Source organism: Erpetoichthys calabaricus, chromosome 16 (genome assembly GCF_900747795.2).
Source record: "Erpetoichthys calabaricus chromosome 16, fErpCal1.3, whole genome shotgun sequence".
In the NCBI taxonomy this organism is placed as follows: Eukaryota; Metazoa; Chordata; class Cladistia; order Polypteriformes; family Polypteridae; genus Erpetoichthys; species Erpetoichthys calabaricus.
Genome location: NC_041409.2, coordinates 55,957,410 through 55,976,003, shown reverse-complemented (window position 1 = coordinate 55,976,003; position 18,594 = coordinate 55,957,410). Strand labels below are relative to the sequence as shown.

Here is an 18,594-nt window from a genome sequence, read left to right as displayed (position 1 = left end):
AAGACAGAGATGACAGTTCCGTCTCACAATTAAAAGAATGCAAACATATCTTCCTCTTCAAAGGAGTGTGCGCCAGGAGCAGATGTCAGAGAGAGAGAGAAAAGCAAACAAATCAATAGGGCTGTTTGGCTTTTAAGTATGAGAAGCACCGCGGCACAAAGCTGTTGAAGGCGGCAGCTCACACCCCCTCAGTCAGGAGCAGAGAGAGAGAGAGAGAGAGAGATAGAGAAACAGAAAAAAACAAACAAGCACAAATCAATACGTGCCCTTCGAGCTTTTAAGTATGCGAAGCACCGTGCAGCATGTCGCTTCAGGAAGCAGCTTGCACAGAAGGTAGCAACGTGAAGATAATCTTTCAGCATTTTTAGACGAGCGTCCGTATCGTCTAGGTTTGCGAACAGCCCCCCTGCTCAATCCCCCTACATCAGGATCAGAGAAAGTCAGCGCAAGAGAGAGACGGAGAAAAGTAAGTTGGGTAGCTTCTCAGCCATCTGCCAATAGCGTCCCTTGTATGAAATCAACTGGGCAAACCAACTGAGGAAGCATGTACCAGAAATTAAAAGATCCATTGTCCGCAGAAATCCACGAACCAGCAAAAAATCCGCGATATATATTTAAATATGCTTACATATAAAATCCGCGATGGAGTGAAGCCACGAAAGGCGAAGCGCGATATAGTGAGGGATTACTGTATACAACTTCACAGAAACAAGTCCCAAGGTTTATTAGTAATAATTACCTTTACAATGGCTTCTTAATAAGCACAATTCTAATCCCTTCTTCTGTTCCTTATGGGCTAACTTTGTCCTCTTCTATCCTCCTCCAACTTTCCTGGATGAGGTTGAGCAGCTCCTTTCATCTTAGACCTGAGAGGGCTTTATGTGCTAGGACATAGCCCGTTTTAAGCACTTCTGGGTCAAATGAAATTTCCACAAAGTAGGGATCACGTATCCCTGCAGCACTCGCTGGCAGCACCCATGGAACCTGACAAGGCTGCCCTATGGGATTCCAGTACCCAGTCTGGCTTGCGGGAGTCCTGACAGATAGCATCTCCCAGGGAGGCTGACATCTAGCGTGTCAAGGGAATAAGTAGCCCTGCCAGGTTGTCTCCCCCTGTCTTTCCATCCTGTTGGCCTTCCAGCCTGATAAGGGTCTTCAAGCCATTCCTGCTGAGAAGCCAACATGCCCACCTGCATACTGCTATGCTTTATCAGTCTTCTGTTCAGGGCAGGGAATATCTTCCCTTTCTTTGTGCCTACTCACTGCCATGGCCTGACAGGGATGCCAGTGCATATGTGCTGTGCATCACAAAGTAAAACATTGTCACACAGCAGATGATGAATACAACACCAGGCATTAGGTACATCTCCTGATGAGGTATACAAGAAACATATACCAGGAATGCTCACACAGTTAGTACAAATAACTGTGGCATGGATTGTGGACTATCTTACAGACAGACCTCAGTATGTGCATTTCGGGAACTGCAGGTCTGACATTGTGGTCAGCAACACAGGAGCGCCGCAGGGGACTGTACTTTCTCCGGTCCTGTTCAGCCTATATACATCGAACTTCCAATACAACTCGGAGCCCTGCCACGTGCAAAAGTCGCTGACGACACTGCTATCGTGGGCTGCATCAGGAGTGGGCAGGAGGAAGAGTATAGGAACCTAATCAAGGACTTTGTTAAATGGTACAACTCAATCCACTTACAACTGAACACCAGCAAAACCAAGGAGCTGGTGGTGGATTTCAGGAGGACCATGCCCGTCATGGACCCCATGATCATCAGAGGTGACTGTGTGCAGAGGGTGCAGACTTATAAATACCTGGGAGTGCAGCTGGATGATAAATTGGACTGGACTGCCAATACTGATGCTCTGTGCAAGAGAGGGCAGAGCCGACTATACTTCCTTAGAAGGTTGGCATCTTTCAACATCTGCAATAAGATGCTACAGATGTTCTATCAGACGGGTTGTGGCGAGCGCCCCCTTCTACACGGTGTTGTGCTGGGGAGGCAGCATAAAGAAGATGGATGCCTCATGCCTGGACAAACTGGTGAGGAAGGCAGGCTCTATTATAGGCAGGCACGGAGCTGGACAGTTTGACAACCGTGGCAGAGCAATGGGCGCTGAGCAGACTCCTGTCAATCATGGAGAATCCACTGCATCCACTGAAGAGTATCATCTCCAGACAGAGGATCAGCTTCATCTATCTATCTATCTATCTATCTGTCTGTCTGTCTGTCTGTCTGTCTGTCTGTCTGTCTGTCTGTCTGTCTGTCTGTCTGTCTGTCTGTCTGTCTGTCTGTCTGTCTGTCTGTCTGTCTGTCTATCTATCTATCTATCTATCTATCTATCTATCTATCTATCTATCTATCTATCTATCTATCTATCTATCTATCTATCTATCTATCTATCTATCTATCTATCTATCTATCTATCTATCTATCTATCTAAATGGCGCTTAAGTAACTTTATGACCTGTGAATAAAAACTGAGAAGGGACAACCGACTATGAAGGATGATTCAGGTCTTTTATAACACTTTGCTGTTCTAAGACAGTATATCCTGACTAAAATGTATCCATGTAATGGTAATGCTCACAGCTTATTTTGCTGCCCTTTTCATTACTTTGCACACCTGAGCTTTGGAGGTACAGTACTTATGCCAGAGTGTTGCACAGCCAGTGAAGATGAACTACCCTGTGCGCCTACAGAAAATGGTAAGCACAGACGGCCTCCAGCAGTGTCTGATGAAGTAAATGCTGTGGTGAGCCAAATATTCTGCTGTAGAAATGGTAACTATAATTTCTTTAGTTCTCAACCGACAGTCTAGAGGGGCCCAAGTGAATGTGCCAAGTTTCATCATTTAATATTGATTCATTGAATGATTTTTTTTCCTGCACTTTCCCTTCAAATTTAAGGCACGTGGGCCTATAATAAATGCATCGAGATGTTTCTTGAAATCTTCTTTTACATTTTTTATGTTATGTTGGTTCTTGTCCCAGGTGGAGGTCTAATTGGTAGAAAAGGGAATATGGGAAAAACCGAAACAATGATGTGTGCTGTATATGGCTGGACTGAAGAGATGGTTTTCTCAGGAACCTCTACAGGAGACATCTGCATCTGGAGAGATATGTATCTCATTAAAACTGTCAAGGCTCACGATGGACCTGTCTTCAGCATGCACGCGTTAGAAAAGGTAGGCACTGACAGTAAGAACTATTCACTATTGTATTACATTATTAATACACTCTCATTTTTATTTAATGATGAGAAAATAAAAGGAAATGGAGCAATCTGTTATTCAGGATCATTACTTACTTACTGCAGTAAATCATGTAAGTTACTGGGACTCTTTGACAATTTAACTTATAAATGAACTGATGTTTTTGCATGTTAATTAAGACAAATTCTGTAAAGGATGGCTTTGTAATTTATTATGATAAAAAGTGTATAACTATCATTATTAACGTAATGCAATTTGGAAATGTTAATGTTGAATAATTTACACTGAACTCTATGTGAATGAAAGTAATTTTATCTTATCTAAAATGTTCAGTTAAAAGTATAAAACGTTATTTTTATTTACCTGTCCAAAAGAATTAAAATATGTTTATGAGCACAGGAGAAAGAATGTCAAGAGATGCCTTTGGGTTAATTGGCAACCATAAATTGGAGTGTTTGTCACTTGATGTACTGGCATTCAAATCTGCTCTTATCATATCACAATTTAATAATCTATGTAATTTAAAATATATGTGTATATCATGTAAGCAGGAAGAATAATCTAATATGAACTTATTTTTTCAGTACCTACATTGGGAAATTAATGGATTTCAGAAAATGGCATTCAGATATCATTTTTGATAACAAAAACAACAGAATGAATTTATTTCTTGTATAGTCCAAAATCACACAAGGAATGCCTCAATGGGCTTTAACAGGCCCTGTTTTGTGACAGCCCCATCCTTAACTCCCTAAGAAGACAAGAAAAAAACTCCCAATCTTGGGAAAGTCAATTCAGAGCAAGACCCACTTCCAGGTTAGGTGTGGTTAGGTTAGGTGTGCAATGGGTGTCATAAAATGGTGTAAATACAACACACAAAACAGAACACAAGTAATCCTCTTCACAGAGCTAGATGGCTAATCTGTCATCGTCACCTCAGAAATACAGTGAAACTGTACAAATTACAAGGCAAAATGCAAGAATAGATTACACCACTTATGAAATGCAGAACTATCACATATTAGGAGACAGATTTGTTCAAATTCATCAAAAACAAAGTAGAAACTAATTAACATAAATAAAACACAACAATATCTGACTATCAACTAATTGTAGAACTACTCCCAGATTACAGAAAAGGAGTAAGACTAATCAGACACAGTCAGAGTCCTGGAGAGCTTGGCCAACTAGCTGCCTCCCATTACTGCCCATTCTACAGCTGAGTCAGTGCTGGGCTAGCCAATCAGATGAAAGGACCCTTCTACATAATGATTCCAGTGCTCCTTTATCAGAGATAACTTTTCCATAGGCAGGCAAACAGGTTGCCAGTAGAGCAGTGGTACCAAGTGACACATGATAATACCGACAACAGAAACAAAATTGTTATGTGATCTATAAGTATGTTAATACAGATCACCAAGTAATGTTATTGTGCTCTTTCTGAGAGAAATGTTTATTCTTAACAAAAACATGTTAAAAAATCGGTCAATGATCAATATGGCTTACCTAACATGAAATCACCTTTGTGTGAAGAAATCCTATGCATTTCCATGCTGAAAGACGATATTTCTGGTAGGTATAGAAATCAGGATCAGCTTGTTTCCTTAGGTGCCCTTAAAGTGTACTTACGTTCTTCTCAGCACTGTGGCTCTGCTTTAATGTCTTGAAGTGCAGCTAAAACCTATTTGTATGTTTTCAGGGCTTTGTGACAGGCGGCAAAGATGGAGTTGTGGCTCTTTGGGATGATACCTTTGAGCGGTGTCTGAAAACATACGCTATTAAACGAGCTGTCCTTGCACCTGGATCCAAAGGTACAAGCTTCACATGGTAACCCCTCTTTTGTATTGCTTGGATTTCTAAGGAGAGTATAATAGCAGCAGCAGTGTTACAGAAGTATAACTGGAGTAAGATCTATAGTATTCTCCTCACCACTGTTTCACAGAGTATACAGTAATATGTAATTTTTTTATACCAAGTAGTACATACCAAAATGTTTGCAACAAGTAAACAAATTCTCATCAGCTCAATACATGTTTGTTTGTAGAAAGACTGATTATATTTGGCCAATGTTAGCTTCAAGTGAGCACAATTAATTTTCAATCAATGCACATTATATCTTTGCTGTATACTCCAATATAGAAAGCTAAACTTTTGTTTGTGTGTATGTTTGTCCAGTATGCAAACACACTCTTTTGATCTTCACTAAATGTTTCACAGATTTCCTCATTTGTGCTGGAAGCACCACAGGGTGTGTTTTGTTTGGAAATTTATGTGATTCCCCACCCCAAACAGCAGAAAAAAACACTGCTGGTAAAACTGTAGAATTCATTCCTCATCTAAAAAAATAATCACAATAAACAACACTAACATTAGCATGTAATAGTTCTTAAAATAAAAATTGAGTTCAGTATATTTCTTTTTTAAGCCAATTATATTGGCAGCTTGTAGGGGGCCCATCAATGCTGAGTGAGACAGAGAGCTCAGCTGACATTACCAGGGGGAGCTCTGAAGTCCTCCTAGTGCTCACAGTGTAAAGAGAGCTGCTTCTGAGGACATTTGTAATCCAGCCACCGGGAGTTACCACAATGCAAATGACTGGACTGTTATGGATCATGGTATGAGCATCTCACTCCATGACAAGGAACAGCTCGATTAAAGCAGAATGACTGAATTAGCATGGACACATTCTGTTTGCTGCTTTAAAACTCAAGAATCCACAATTAGATTTCCAGTCTGATTTCTGTCTGTGTTGTGTTTACATGTTTTACTGATGTTCAGGGGTGATTATTTATTTTTTTTGGGTGCTCTGGTTTTGGTCCCACAACCTAAACATTAATTTTTTAGACAACTCCATATTGACCCAGAATAAGTACAGCAAAGAATCGAGTATTCATTATGTTGCACTAATGTCCATAGCAGTCTTGATTTTTGCCTCGCACCTGCTACATCTGTGATAATCTTTGTCCACTGGGCTTCCTGTATGGGACAAAATGTGTACAGAAAATGGATCTGGGTTAGAAAGAAATTGCAATGTCATCTGGAACAAGGCATATGTTCAATACTACATCTACTCTATATTAAATAATAATAATTGAGGTAACATGATGGCTGCTTCTTGTATTGTGCTTGATGATGCTGTGGTCCCTGCCCTCAGTGGCACTGATTGGATTAAAACGGTTTGAGAATAGTATCTTATAACAACTCCCTACATCGTTATTTTTGTATGAGGTGATAAACAGGGTGCATATAAAATATTTAGAGATAAACATTAATTGAACATGTCTTATTCTGTTTGTTTCACATAGAAGACAGTATAAACCCATAGTACTCTGTGTTCATTTTGATTAATTTAGTCAAATAAATTATTGGAAATACAAAGGCACTAAATAGCAGTTTCACAAATAGGCGGTATTAGTCTTGTTTTTATTTCATCTTAAGTATTTATTTTGTATTTAGCATTGGAAACCACATCAGAATGACTATGGTTTAACAATTGTGTCATTAAATTTCAAAAGATTTTCATGATTGATTTGATTTTCAAATATACTCACTTTAAAAATGAGTGAGATGTAGTGCCTGCTAGTAATATATGAAAAATGTTTTGTGTATACAATAGGTGCATCTAAATAGGTGTTTAACTTTATGCCTGAAACAAAACAAACACAAAACTACAAAGAGGGAAGCACGTTTCATTGTGACTCATGTGGGTTGAGCCATAAATGAACAATTTACCTATAGAAAATAAATGTAAGGTGAATAAGTAATTTCCAGGCAAATATAATTTCCAAAATTGTAAGTGTTTATTTTTTAACACCACAATTAGGAAGTTCTAAATGTTGGCCAAGTCAGATTTAAAGAATAGTAATGTCTTCTCATAGTTAAAGTAGAAAATTCAGATTTGTCTTGATACCAAGTGAAAACTATTCACTCTTAGCAAAGATGAAAAAAAAATCTAAAATGAAAATTGTTCCTTTGACTGTTACCAAGTGAAAAACATTGTCAGTTTACTCTTTAGGCTTGTATTTCAAACTAAACTAGGAGATCTCCATGCACTGAAGGAAAGACGAGGACAAACGTGAAATCTGAAATTATGGTACCACATTAACAAATATCTACAGACTGCAATACAACTGTGAAAGCATCAGGCAATCCAGCTTAAACCCAGATACACAATTTAATTTTTCATTATGATTTTATCTCCAGCCTAATCCTACTAATGAGGCATTTAATGCAAATATCAGGAAACAATGTTTACTGTAACATACTGACATGTTTTGCACTTCTCTACAAATACTATTCTAACTATACCTGTCTCAAAATCACAGCCTATGTTTAATGCATGAGTTATCAAAGTATAGCTCCAGAAGGTCTCAGAAAAGGAAGAAAGGATGAAAACAATTAATAATAATTAATAGTCCCATGTTCTTAAAATCTTAGATTAAGTTATTACTTGTATGGACTCTAGTAGCATGAAGTGTATTCCACAGAATTGATTCTAACAATTTGTAAGTGTGTTAAAAAATCATAACTGAACACACTGCAACAGGTCAGAGGAGACAGAGAGCCTCTTGTCTTCTATCGCGCTTACTAGTACCATACATTTGCCATTGTTTGTTCTTTATATAATTCCACACCCTTGGTCCAATCTCAACAATTTTTTTCACACATATTCCACTTTGTCAAAAAGAGACATAGACTACTTTGGAACAAAAATTTTAAACATGGGGCATCCTTTGATTTTTTTTTCTTTTTATTTCAGTGAGTTTTAAGGACAGTGCCATCTGGTGGCTCACCGGGGTCACTGAGGACCAGAGCAAGTATAACACCAGAACAGACTGAAGCCAGACTAGCAGCCAGAAGGACCAGAGCTTAAAATTACTTACTTGTGCAACACTTTGTGCTGCTGCTAGTTTAATAATAAAATTAAGACATTCATGGGCAATTAAATACAAATAAGCAAACATTATCAGGTTGAAAATAGTTCAACAGTGTTCTAGACCAAACAGATATAAACAGTGCTCAAAATGTTTGTGGAGTGACACTATTTCATAAAAGATTTTACTATTGCAGTTCACTACATTTATTAATTTTGGTATATCACACTTTTGTCTGCATTTGAGAATATGTCAAAATGCATTCAAAAGTAGGTGGTTAAAGGATAAGTTTAGCATTTTCAAGTTGAAGTTATTTCTTCACAAACATGGTATAAACAGTATGAATTTGCCAGGTGAAATTGCGTTATAAAATTTAGCACTTTATAGTAAATTATATAGTGAGAGTACCCATTTTGACCTCAATGCTGCATACAATAATCTATTTACCCAGTCTGGCTTAATAAGATATGTTTTTTGTCATAAAGATTTTTAACATAATAGTGCACTAATCACATTATTGCGTGACATACAATGCAGTGGACAAAACTCAATTAAAAGAACTGCAATGAGGAGAAAGAACATACAGCAGCAAGTTAAAAACAAAATGTACGAAGAAGGCACAGTCACATGAAGACTCATATTATCCAGAACATAATTCAGTACATTTCACTGATATGAAAAAAACATATCTCAGGCATAATAATTGGCTTGCTATTTAAAATCCAGTGCTTTCACAGCTTGGTGTCAATTAATATGGATGTTTAGAATTTGTGTCTCCAAAAGCATAAATGAAGAGAGCATTCAGAAGAAGTAGAAGATGAAAATTAAACCACAAATTAAAACAACGGGATTCTGTATGCTGAAACCCCAACTGAAAGGATACACATTTCAGCTTTAGGACTCTTGGTTATATTGTTGGCCCAAGCAATACATACAAAAATATTGTACTTACTTTTTCCACCATATGTAGTAGCATACACTGTAATAATTTATATTTGAGCATACTCTGTTAATTACATAAATGTGAGGTGTAGCTTACACGTTAAATGTTTGTCAAGCATACATTACAACATTAAGGTAAACTCATTTTGCATATAACACATACACTAATAATTGTAAACATTCAGTTGCATAATGACTGCAAAATAACAAATGAGTATGCATCCTACATTTAATTTAGACCATTATATTATCATTGTATGTATGTAAACAATTGCCACTATTGTGTAAATCAAAAACACTATTGAGAAAGGCAGAAGATCTAAAGGAGTACCTGAAAAGGGAGAATGTCACTGTACAATGTTTGCAGCACTTTAGACTTCAGCTATAAAATCCTCGTATTCTAATAAGATTCATGTAAAATCATCAGCTGTCTTTCAGATTGATGTAATATATATTGTACACATTAAGGTAATGGTGTAATAAAAATCTTAAAGGCAATCATTCATATTAAGTATCTTTAAGGCCGGGTGGAGGTGATTAACATTCAATACACGCCTTTCTTGGAAGCAGAGAAGGACAACATGCAGCTCAAGGATTCATGTCCTTCTGACATGGAGTTTTTTTTTTCTAAGCAGTAACACAAAATAGAGACATTATAAAAACTGCTGTTATTATGATAAATCAGAAGCTTTAAGTTTTAACATGTATTTTAGCTTAATATTCCCAGCCACTGCACACAAAGGCAGCATGTTGCTTTGTTTATTGAGAATTTCAAACTACATTTAAAATTTTGTGTGAAAAATTTAAACAATGAATTGGAAATGTGTAGTAAATACACATAATATAAATTGTAAGTGTAGAAAGGGCAGTAAATAACTAAAGAAATTAATCATTAATGTAGAAATGTGCATTTAGCCCCCATGACTCCAAACTGGTTTAAACAGGTTTGAGAATGTAATGTTATATTAGAGAGTGACTATGTGTTGCATATTGGTCAGACATGCAAATATGAAATTATGCCTGTTTAATATTTATTTGTTTTGGCATGTTACATTACATGTATAAACACATAATAAAATCATTACATTGTTGAGAAAAAACAAATAACCTGAAAGATTTCCATTACACTTTTTCAACAGAGTGGCTCCTGGCATGAGTGATTATGTATATTGCTTTTAAAAAGTGCTTATCCCATGAAATTATTCAGAAGTATATAAAATGAGTGACCAAGTGCCTCAGTGGCTAGTGCTACCGCCTCACAACTCCCCAGTGATGGACTACAATTCCATGTGTACTCTGCAAGCTCTTTCTGCATCTGCTCAGTTTTCTATCCAACATTCCACAAACATGTATTTTACTCTCTAAACCGGCCCACTATAAGTGAGTGTACTCTATGATGGACCTGCTCCCATTGTAGGGTCAGTTCTTACTTTGCAGTCACGAACAGACTACTTCAGCCCCATTTATATTAACATTGTGATTAAAATTATTACCTCCAAGTCTTGGGTGAAAATCCTTTCCCAGAATGGAATGACTTGCTTTATTTGAGCTAGTGTGGAGTAGTTGCCTCCAGTGGAAGAGTACTTTTTTTGTGATCAATTATTTATTGAAATTCAAATTAACATTAAGATAAAGTGCAGCACAATATGACAAAAATACAATTATATATAAATAAAAGAGAAGAAAAAAATCCCAAAGCAGAAATATTAGGAAAATCATATTATTAAATATATTATAAAATTACAGATATTAGACAGGTCATAAATTCCCCCACCGCCAAACTGGACAAGAAAATTTTATACTCTCATGGTTATGTTTGCTTCTGAGTGAGTCCCATATTAGTTTCTGAGAGTGTTTTACGGAAGTGACGTATTTAACAATATTTTAGTAATAATTCATATATTGGGGATCTTGTGAATTTATGACTAAATGACTTTACATGTGGATTATGTGACAAGTTACACAAGATTTTTTCATCAACATTTGATATGGTTTGGATTGTTCAGCATTGTTTACTGTAGACATTTTCTATCAGAAACTTTTATTTTTGTTCTACAACTACATGCAATAAAAATTTTCTTGGCCATCATTACAAGCTACATGAGGTCAATCACATGTAAAAAGAATATCATTATAGGGTGGAGTATTCCTTTAAAGCCTCCCAGTTTCTAGGGTATTGGCAACAAGATTCCATAATTCCGACAAAGTCATGCATAAAGGTACCAGGCCACTCAGCTGACAAAAACTACATTCTAAAATGTCAGGTCCCACCCATACAAAATGTTTTTGCTGCATAAAATATGTATGGTGAACAAATCTAAATTGCACATACTGATAATTTGTGTTTCTAGAGGAGGTTGGTATCTCTACATACAGTATTTCTAATTCAGAGAACAAATCCCCTTGCCAGACTCCTTGAATAGATAATGTAGCACCACACAGCATGGCATAAAATTAAGAAACTGGTCTGGAGTGAGAGTTAAGCACAAGGATGAACTTAATTAGGAGCTGACTGAGCAATGTCTTGTACTCTAACAGCAGGTCTTACCTGAAGGCAGAAGAAAAGGAAGATTTCGGAATGGAAAATTCTTCATAGAGTAATTGAAAAGAATTATGGCCAATGAAATATAAAAAAAAGAATACCTGCATTAGACCATACAGGGAAAAAAATAGGATGTCCTTCAATATTAAGTACACAATTATTAAAAATAGGTTAATATAGGTTAATATGAATGCCACTTTCAAAAAGTGTTAAATGTAAGTTCTGCTTGAGCCCAAATTCACATAGCGTGTTTAAGTAAAGAATTGGCCTTGTTCACAAGTAAAGACAGAGATAATCTTGAGATTAACTGATGAATTACTGGAGCAGCAACATATTTGGAGACTTTATATTTTATATGGCAGTAAATCTAGAACTAAACTTTCAGAAATATTTGTAGTACTAGTTGAGTAGCTTTCCCATTATCATCTACGGTCTGAGGTCTGTATAGTCACTGAAAGTATGAGATTATGAGCATGCATAGACAAAAGTGAAGGAATGGTTGGCTGTCTTCATGATAAGGAGAGGAACATTCAGCAGAAGTGTTGCTTCTCATTATCAAAAAGAGCCAGCTTAGGCAGTTTTAACAAGCAAGGTTACTGGGAAATGTCCCATAACCCAGTACATACATTGAATAAATTAAAAAAAAAGAAACCATTTTCTTACCATACCTTAAACAGCAAATACCGTCCATAAAGCAGAAATACATTCTTTTCTAGGGTTGCTGCTTGAAGATAATCCTTCAATCCGTGCCATATCATTGGGTCATGGCCATATTTTAGTTGGAACTAAAAATGGAGAAATTCTAGAGGTGGACAAAAGTGGACCAATAACTTTACTCGTTCAGGTAAACCTTTTTCTTGTGTCTTATCGTCTGTTGTTACCTGAGATCTGCTGGTCAAGGAGGTATCTACATTAGCACACAAGAACAGCCTGATGTAGCTTGTCAGTTCCTTTTCAAATAGGAGTGACTTTAATGTTTACTTGCCTAGAGGACTGCTCTGTCCTGTACTGCTAGGCGACTACTTCCCTATACTGTACTTCCGATTCTTTAAATGTATTCAAATTCAAACTATAGTCTGTGCTTTTGACATGTGCTTTTTAAATGTGCAGATTTTCAGTAAACCTGGTATAATCCATGAAATGTCTTATACTTAAAAACATTAGAAATGCAAGATAGTTTATAAAACCTCTTGCATCATTTTCTACAAGTTTGTTTTATTCTTTTATTTCAGAATCAAATTTCAATTTGTTTTGTTAAATTAATTTTATACATCTCTCAGTGAACAGGTGTGCTTTTAATTTTTCACAGGGTCACATGGAAGGAGAGGTGTGGGGTTTGGCCACTCATCCTCATTTGCCAATCTGTGCCACTGTCAGTGACGATAAAACTCTTCGAATCTGGGATCTTTCTCCAAGCCACTGTATGCTGGCCGTTCGAAAGCTCAAGAAAGGTATAGTTTAAAGTGCAATTTACTTATTATTCAAAAAGTGTATGTGTGTGTGTGTACAGGAATGTATCCAGCATGTTTATGAAATGTTTACATCTTTAAGTTGCATTTTATTGTATTTCTGGCAGCAAGATACTTTACCAAACGTATGGATTTGTTTTTAAACATAGAAAATGTGTTTCAGCATTCAGAAGTACTTCATTTGGATTAATTTGAAGTATATGAAACACTTAACACTTATCTCTTAGATGATTGACACTTTCAGTATAGGCTAGAGCTTCTTTCTAAATTCTGTTAATTTTATGTAGGCCATAGTGTAGCATAGTTACATGGGTCCTTTGTATTAACATAAAATATGAATTGCCATACACCAAAACACACGGTGTCACTATTCTGCTTTTAGCCTAAAACAGCTGTTGTTCAAATAAACTTTGTACCTGAGAGCTGTGAAAACATACTATTGTTGTAATGTGTTCATAATACATATGCAAATAAATAAGAGGTAGAATAGCAGGTGAAAAATTTATTTATTTATAAAAAATAAGGTGTTTCAATTTTCTTACCAACTTGGAAATCAAGCACATGCTGAGCCTGCATTTTATAGCCTATACTGTCTAATGTCAGAATTTCTGTAAGTACAGAAAGGTTAAGTTACATAATTAAGTGAATTATAATAATGGATTAAAGAGCCTCCCTTTGTTTTGGAAAAATATTGTCAATCATCATTTAGATGTGAGAATATCATCATACCAGAAGATTATTTCCAAAAGTATAGAAAAGACTTTGTATATTTATAATAGATTAGATTAGATAAACTTTATTAATCCTGAAGGGAAAATCAGATGCATACAACAGGAGAAACATAAAAAACAAGGATACAGCCAATCAATCAATCAATTTATAAATAAATTAATATATACTGTGTAGAAATTTCAAAATGAATTTAAACAGTACATTGAGAGAAAGCATTGAATTGCCTGACAGCAGTGGGCAGAAAAGACCCCCAGAGATGCTTCTTAGCACACCTTGGTGGAATGAGCCTGTGGCTAAAAGTGCTCTAAGACAGCGCCTCCTGGAGGGGATAAAGGAAATTTTTCATGATGGCATTCAATTTTGCCATCTTCTTCTTTTCCACAACAACTTCCAGTGTGTCCAGGGCTCGCCCTGTGATGGAGCAGGCTTTCCTGATAAACTTGTTCAGGTATTGTTCTTCATTTGAGCTCAAGTTGCTTACCCAGGAGAATGCAGTGTAGAACACCACACTGGCTTCAATGGACTGGTAGAACATTTCCAGCAGCTTGTTGCATACACCAGAGGACACATATGCAGTTTTATACTGTATGTAAATTATAGTACAGCGTGCAAGCAGTAGGCACTGTTCGTGCTTTTTGTATTTGAGTTTTTATAAATATGCTAGTTTTCTTATACATAGACAGGTCAAAAGAATGAGAAATATGGAGAAAATATTTAAAGGCAGTCACAACTCTCCCACAAACAGATCACTGTAAGCCATTTTGAAAAGCTAAGCTGTAGTGCAGTAAACTGGTTACCTGTACAGCTCCTCATTGTACTATGTATACTGTATACATTGCACACACACATACATAAATGGAGTTAAATGGTAAATTGACAGAAAAAGCCAAGTTGGGACAGCTTAGCGATTAGCTAAACAAACAGGCTGAATGGACTGAATGGTCTCCTCTCGTTTGTCAAATTTCTCATACTCTTTTTAAACATGTGATTCCTACACAATGAATAAAGGAATGTCATGCGAGATACTCTGTTATATTTTAATTGGTTAATGCTATTTATAATTATATAGTATATAAGAAAACAGTTTAAATTGTTTTGTATTCCTTTTTGCTTTCCAAAACACTTAGTGGTGGTGCCAGCTGTATAAAACAATGAATGATTGATTGAGGATGTTACTGTAACAGTAGCTTTTCTTCACAGGGGGCAGGTGTTGCAGTTTTTCTCCAGATGGCAAAGCTCTGGCTGTGGGGCTCAATGATGGAAGCTTCATTATAGTAAATGCAGACACACTTGAAGACCTGGTCTCATTTCATCACCGAAAAGATGTAATTTCAGACATTCGCTTTTCACCAGGTTTGTAAGCTTACAATCACAATGTGCCTTGATGATAATGTTTGTAAATTGTTAAATACAAGACTGATGGAAGGCACGCATTTCATTTAGCTATTTAAACACTGCTGTTTACTGCAGCAGCAGGTGCATCAGTGTCAGTCACCAGGGCTGATCAATTGGACCTCTAATTAGCACAACCTGTTTCTTTACTGAGGCTGAAGAGAATGGACTGCATTGTGTAATTTTGTTGTAACACAGGGAGGTGGGGTGACAAAGTGGATGTGTTCATTTATACAAAACTATTGAACCCTAATCTCAAAACCTTTTAGAAAAATTACAAAAAGAATGTGACGAAAAGGGAACAAGTTCAGATTTTACTGCCTAGGATGTCATCTTCTTTAAACGTTCCTTTTTTAATTGAACTTCCAATGTTCAGCATAAAGTCAGGGTTGTTGATGTGAAATTTTAAACAAAAGTGTGTTATGGGCACAACTCTACTAAAGCTGGAATTTCATTTTTAACAATTACCTAGCACCTATATCGAAATAGTATAGAATTATCATTTAGTATGATTTTTAAAAGCATATGAGAAATTAAAAAGAGATGAATATCCAGTATTTAATAAAGCATAAAATCCTATTGGATACCCAAAATTAGAGAAGTTAAATTCAGCTCCAGAAATATGCAGATCAATGGGGAGAGGTGCGTTTAGTATTTTAGCAGAAAAAGATTGAGGATGTGATGTGTATTAGGATATGTTAAAACTGTAAAGGGGAAATAAAACATAAAAAGAAAATAGCAAGTGTTATTCAAAGTTTTCTTAATTATTTAGCTGGAAACTGCAGAGTATTATAGGGAAAATTGATCAAATATTATACAGGTATTTATGAAAAGAGAAATGCTACCAGGATTAAAAGGGCTAAAATTAAATAAATCATCAGTACTGGATAATATCTATCCAAGGGTGCTCACAAATATATATATATATATATATATATATATATATATATATAATTGTGGCACCTGTAAGGGGTGTGCCAGCCACCCAGCTCGACACAGACAGACACAAGAGGCACACTTACAAAACTCACTCTTTTTAGTTCTTGTTCTCTTTCCTAGCACAGCACCTTACCCAGTGCTCCAGTCACCAACAATAACTCAGTCATTTTCTTCTTTATTTTCTTTCTCTTCTCCTACTGCCTCTACTCCTCCCTTTGCAAGCTCTGTACTCCACTTCCCGACTCTGGTTCCCAGAATGGAGTGATGCGGCCCCTTTTATCTTGTACCCGTATGTGCTCCTGGTGCTCCTTGATGATCTTCCTGCACCACTTCCTGGTGTGGCGGAAGTGCTACAGTCCATGGCTCCGGAATCGGCCAGGCGCCCTCTCGTGTAATAAGCAACCTAACACAATACATTATTCCAAAGCAATGGGTGTAAGATAAGAAGCCCACAAACCAGTTTTACCACTCCTTCGCAGGGCTCAATCACACACAGCCAAGCAGAAAAGAGTGTGCTGTGTGCCGTCCAGTATCAGATACCCATTAATAAAGTGTGAGCTTAGTTTTAATTGAGCTTTTTGATATACAGTAGATATGTTGAAAAAGTATAGTCAGGTAGCACAGCGGCTAGTGTTCATACTAAGAATCATTGGGGGCAAAGGTTGATGATGTTAAAAGGAGATGGATGTTATTTACTTCACAGCACATGAAAGACCAAATGTGTTTATGAATCACAAGAAAACGATTACATTTGGCTCTGGTCAGATTCACATATGGGATTAGTTTTTAATAGCAAATGCTAGGTAGTCAGATGTGCAGTTCTTCATCACTGTTTATGCATTACATTTTATGAGTAACACACTTTGTGTGTGCCTGTAAATGCTGTTAGTATGTCTTCTGCTACTACTGCTACTGATACCAGTGTTCTAATACCCATTTCCCTGCAAATGATGGTTTAAGAGGTGTCAAGTATGAATGGATGAATTCTATTAGAATAAACTTTAAGTGTTTTTCATTTTAATTGATACCGCTTCCTGGCCTTAATTTGCACATCAATAAATAACAGTATTTGCAGTATCACGTATGGCTTGTAACTTATTTTTTCTCTGTTATAGAGGATCAGTGGCCTTGAAATCAAAAATATCAGTGTAAAGGCCATATGACACGTTTTATTTATTACTGTCCTACTGTGAAATAATCTTTCATGATCACTGACTCAATGTCTTTTGTCCCAAAATGAAGTAGTGGGACTAGTGCAATGTTGCAAAACGTCTTTATGTGTATTTGTTTTCACATTGATAACCACAATTCTTTCATATACTTATTAGGTGCTGGTAAATATCTGGTGGTTGCCTCCTGTGATGGCTTTGCTGATATTTATAATGTCATGAGTAGCAAGAGAGTTGGAGTGTGTAGAGGGTCTCAGAGCTACATAACCCATATGGACTGGGACAGGAGAGGTACAGTGCAATATGACTTTCTAAAGCATTAACTACAAATGGAAGAGCTTTGTTGTTTAAGTAGGATATAAATGAACTGCATGTGGCTTACAGCTCTGAAGTATTATGTCAGTTATCAGTCATTATAAATGATGTTAATTAACATTATACTCCATAAGGATAATAATATCCTTAAATATTTAAGCTCACTTGCTTTTGTATGTTTTCACTAAACAGCTGATAGCAGTGGTAGCCACTGGTAGGAGAATCTGTGAGAAATATACAGTAGAAATTGTAAATAAGCACATAAACAAAAGAAATACAGAAATTTAAATGAAATGTTTGTATAATTGTATCTTAACTCTAAATGTGAATTACTGTACTGTATATGGAAATTCTGTCCTGTGTACAGTTAATTTTCTGAAAACTAAGAATAACACAAAACATTTCCAGGTGTTTGTGCTGAGGGTCGAGGAATTGACCAGATTCTATAATTCGTGGGATTGTGTAGACTCTGAACCTTTTTAAATGTTGTTTAATAAAAAAATGAATGAAGATTTTGTTTCACCCGAAGACTTTTAGTAAATCATTAGTGTTGAACATATACAATTTATTATTAAAATAAAGCCTATTTTTTAATTATTTAAACATATACAGTAAACTGTACTGGATCTTCAGAACGAGTCCATGTGGCAAACAACAGGGAGTCAGCAAAATTGTCTGGCACTTGTGGCACTGGTAATGTTGCTGGCTGGTCGGTGCAAAGCAAGACCTGCTGCTGTTAAACCAAATAAATCTATGGATGAAGATGGGACTGCTTTTAAAAGCATAAAAACAAAATATAAAAAAAGAATAAATGACTTAAGTTTCTAGTCACTATAAAGAGATCCCATAGATATCTGACTGATTTCATCCTTACTAATATCAATCATTATGATAAGATTAATGCATCCACCCATCCATTATCCAACCTGCTATATCCTAACTACAGGGTCACAAGGATCTGCTGGAGCCAATCCCAGCCAACACAGGGTG

General features: G+C 36.4%; 1 protein-coding gene across 4 annotated transcripts in view; it reads left to right on the top strand.

Moving 5' to 3' along the window:
• Window positions 1-18,594, top strand: part of eml5 (EMAP like 5) — a 253,615-nt gene that overhangs the window by 159,248 nt on the left and 75,773 nt on the right. For all 4 annotated transcript variants that reach the window (XM_051919880.1, XM_051919879.1, XM_051919882.1 and 1 more), the window contains exons 18-23: window positions 3,010-3,203; window positions 4,930-5,041; window positions 12,305-12,432; window positions 12,898-13,039; window positions 14,990-15,142; window positions 17,449-17,580. In XM_051919880.1, the coding sequence (XP_051775840.1) occupies window positions 3,010-3,203; window positions 4,930-5,041; window positions 12,305-12,432; window positions 12,898-13,039; window positions 14,990-15,142; window positions 17,449-17,580 (861 nt within the window). The remainder of the gene's footprint in view (window positions 1-3,009; window positions 3,204-4,929; window positions 5,042-12,304; window positions 12,433-12,897; window positions 13,040-14,989; window positions 15,143-17,448; window positions 17,581-18,594) is intronic.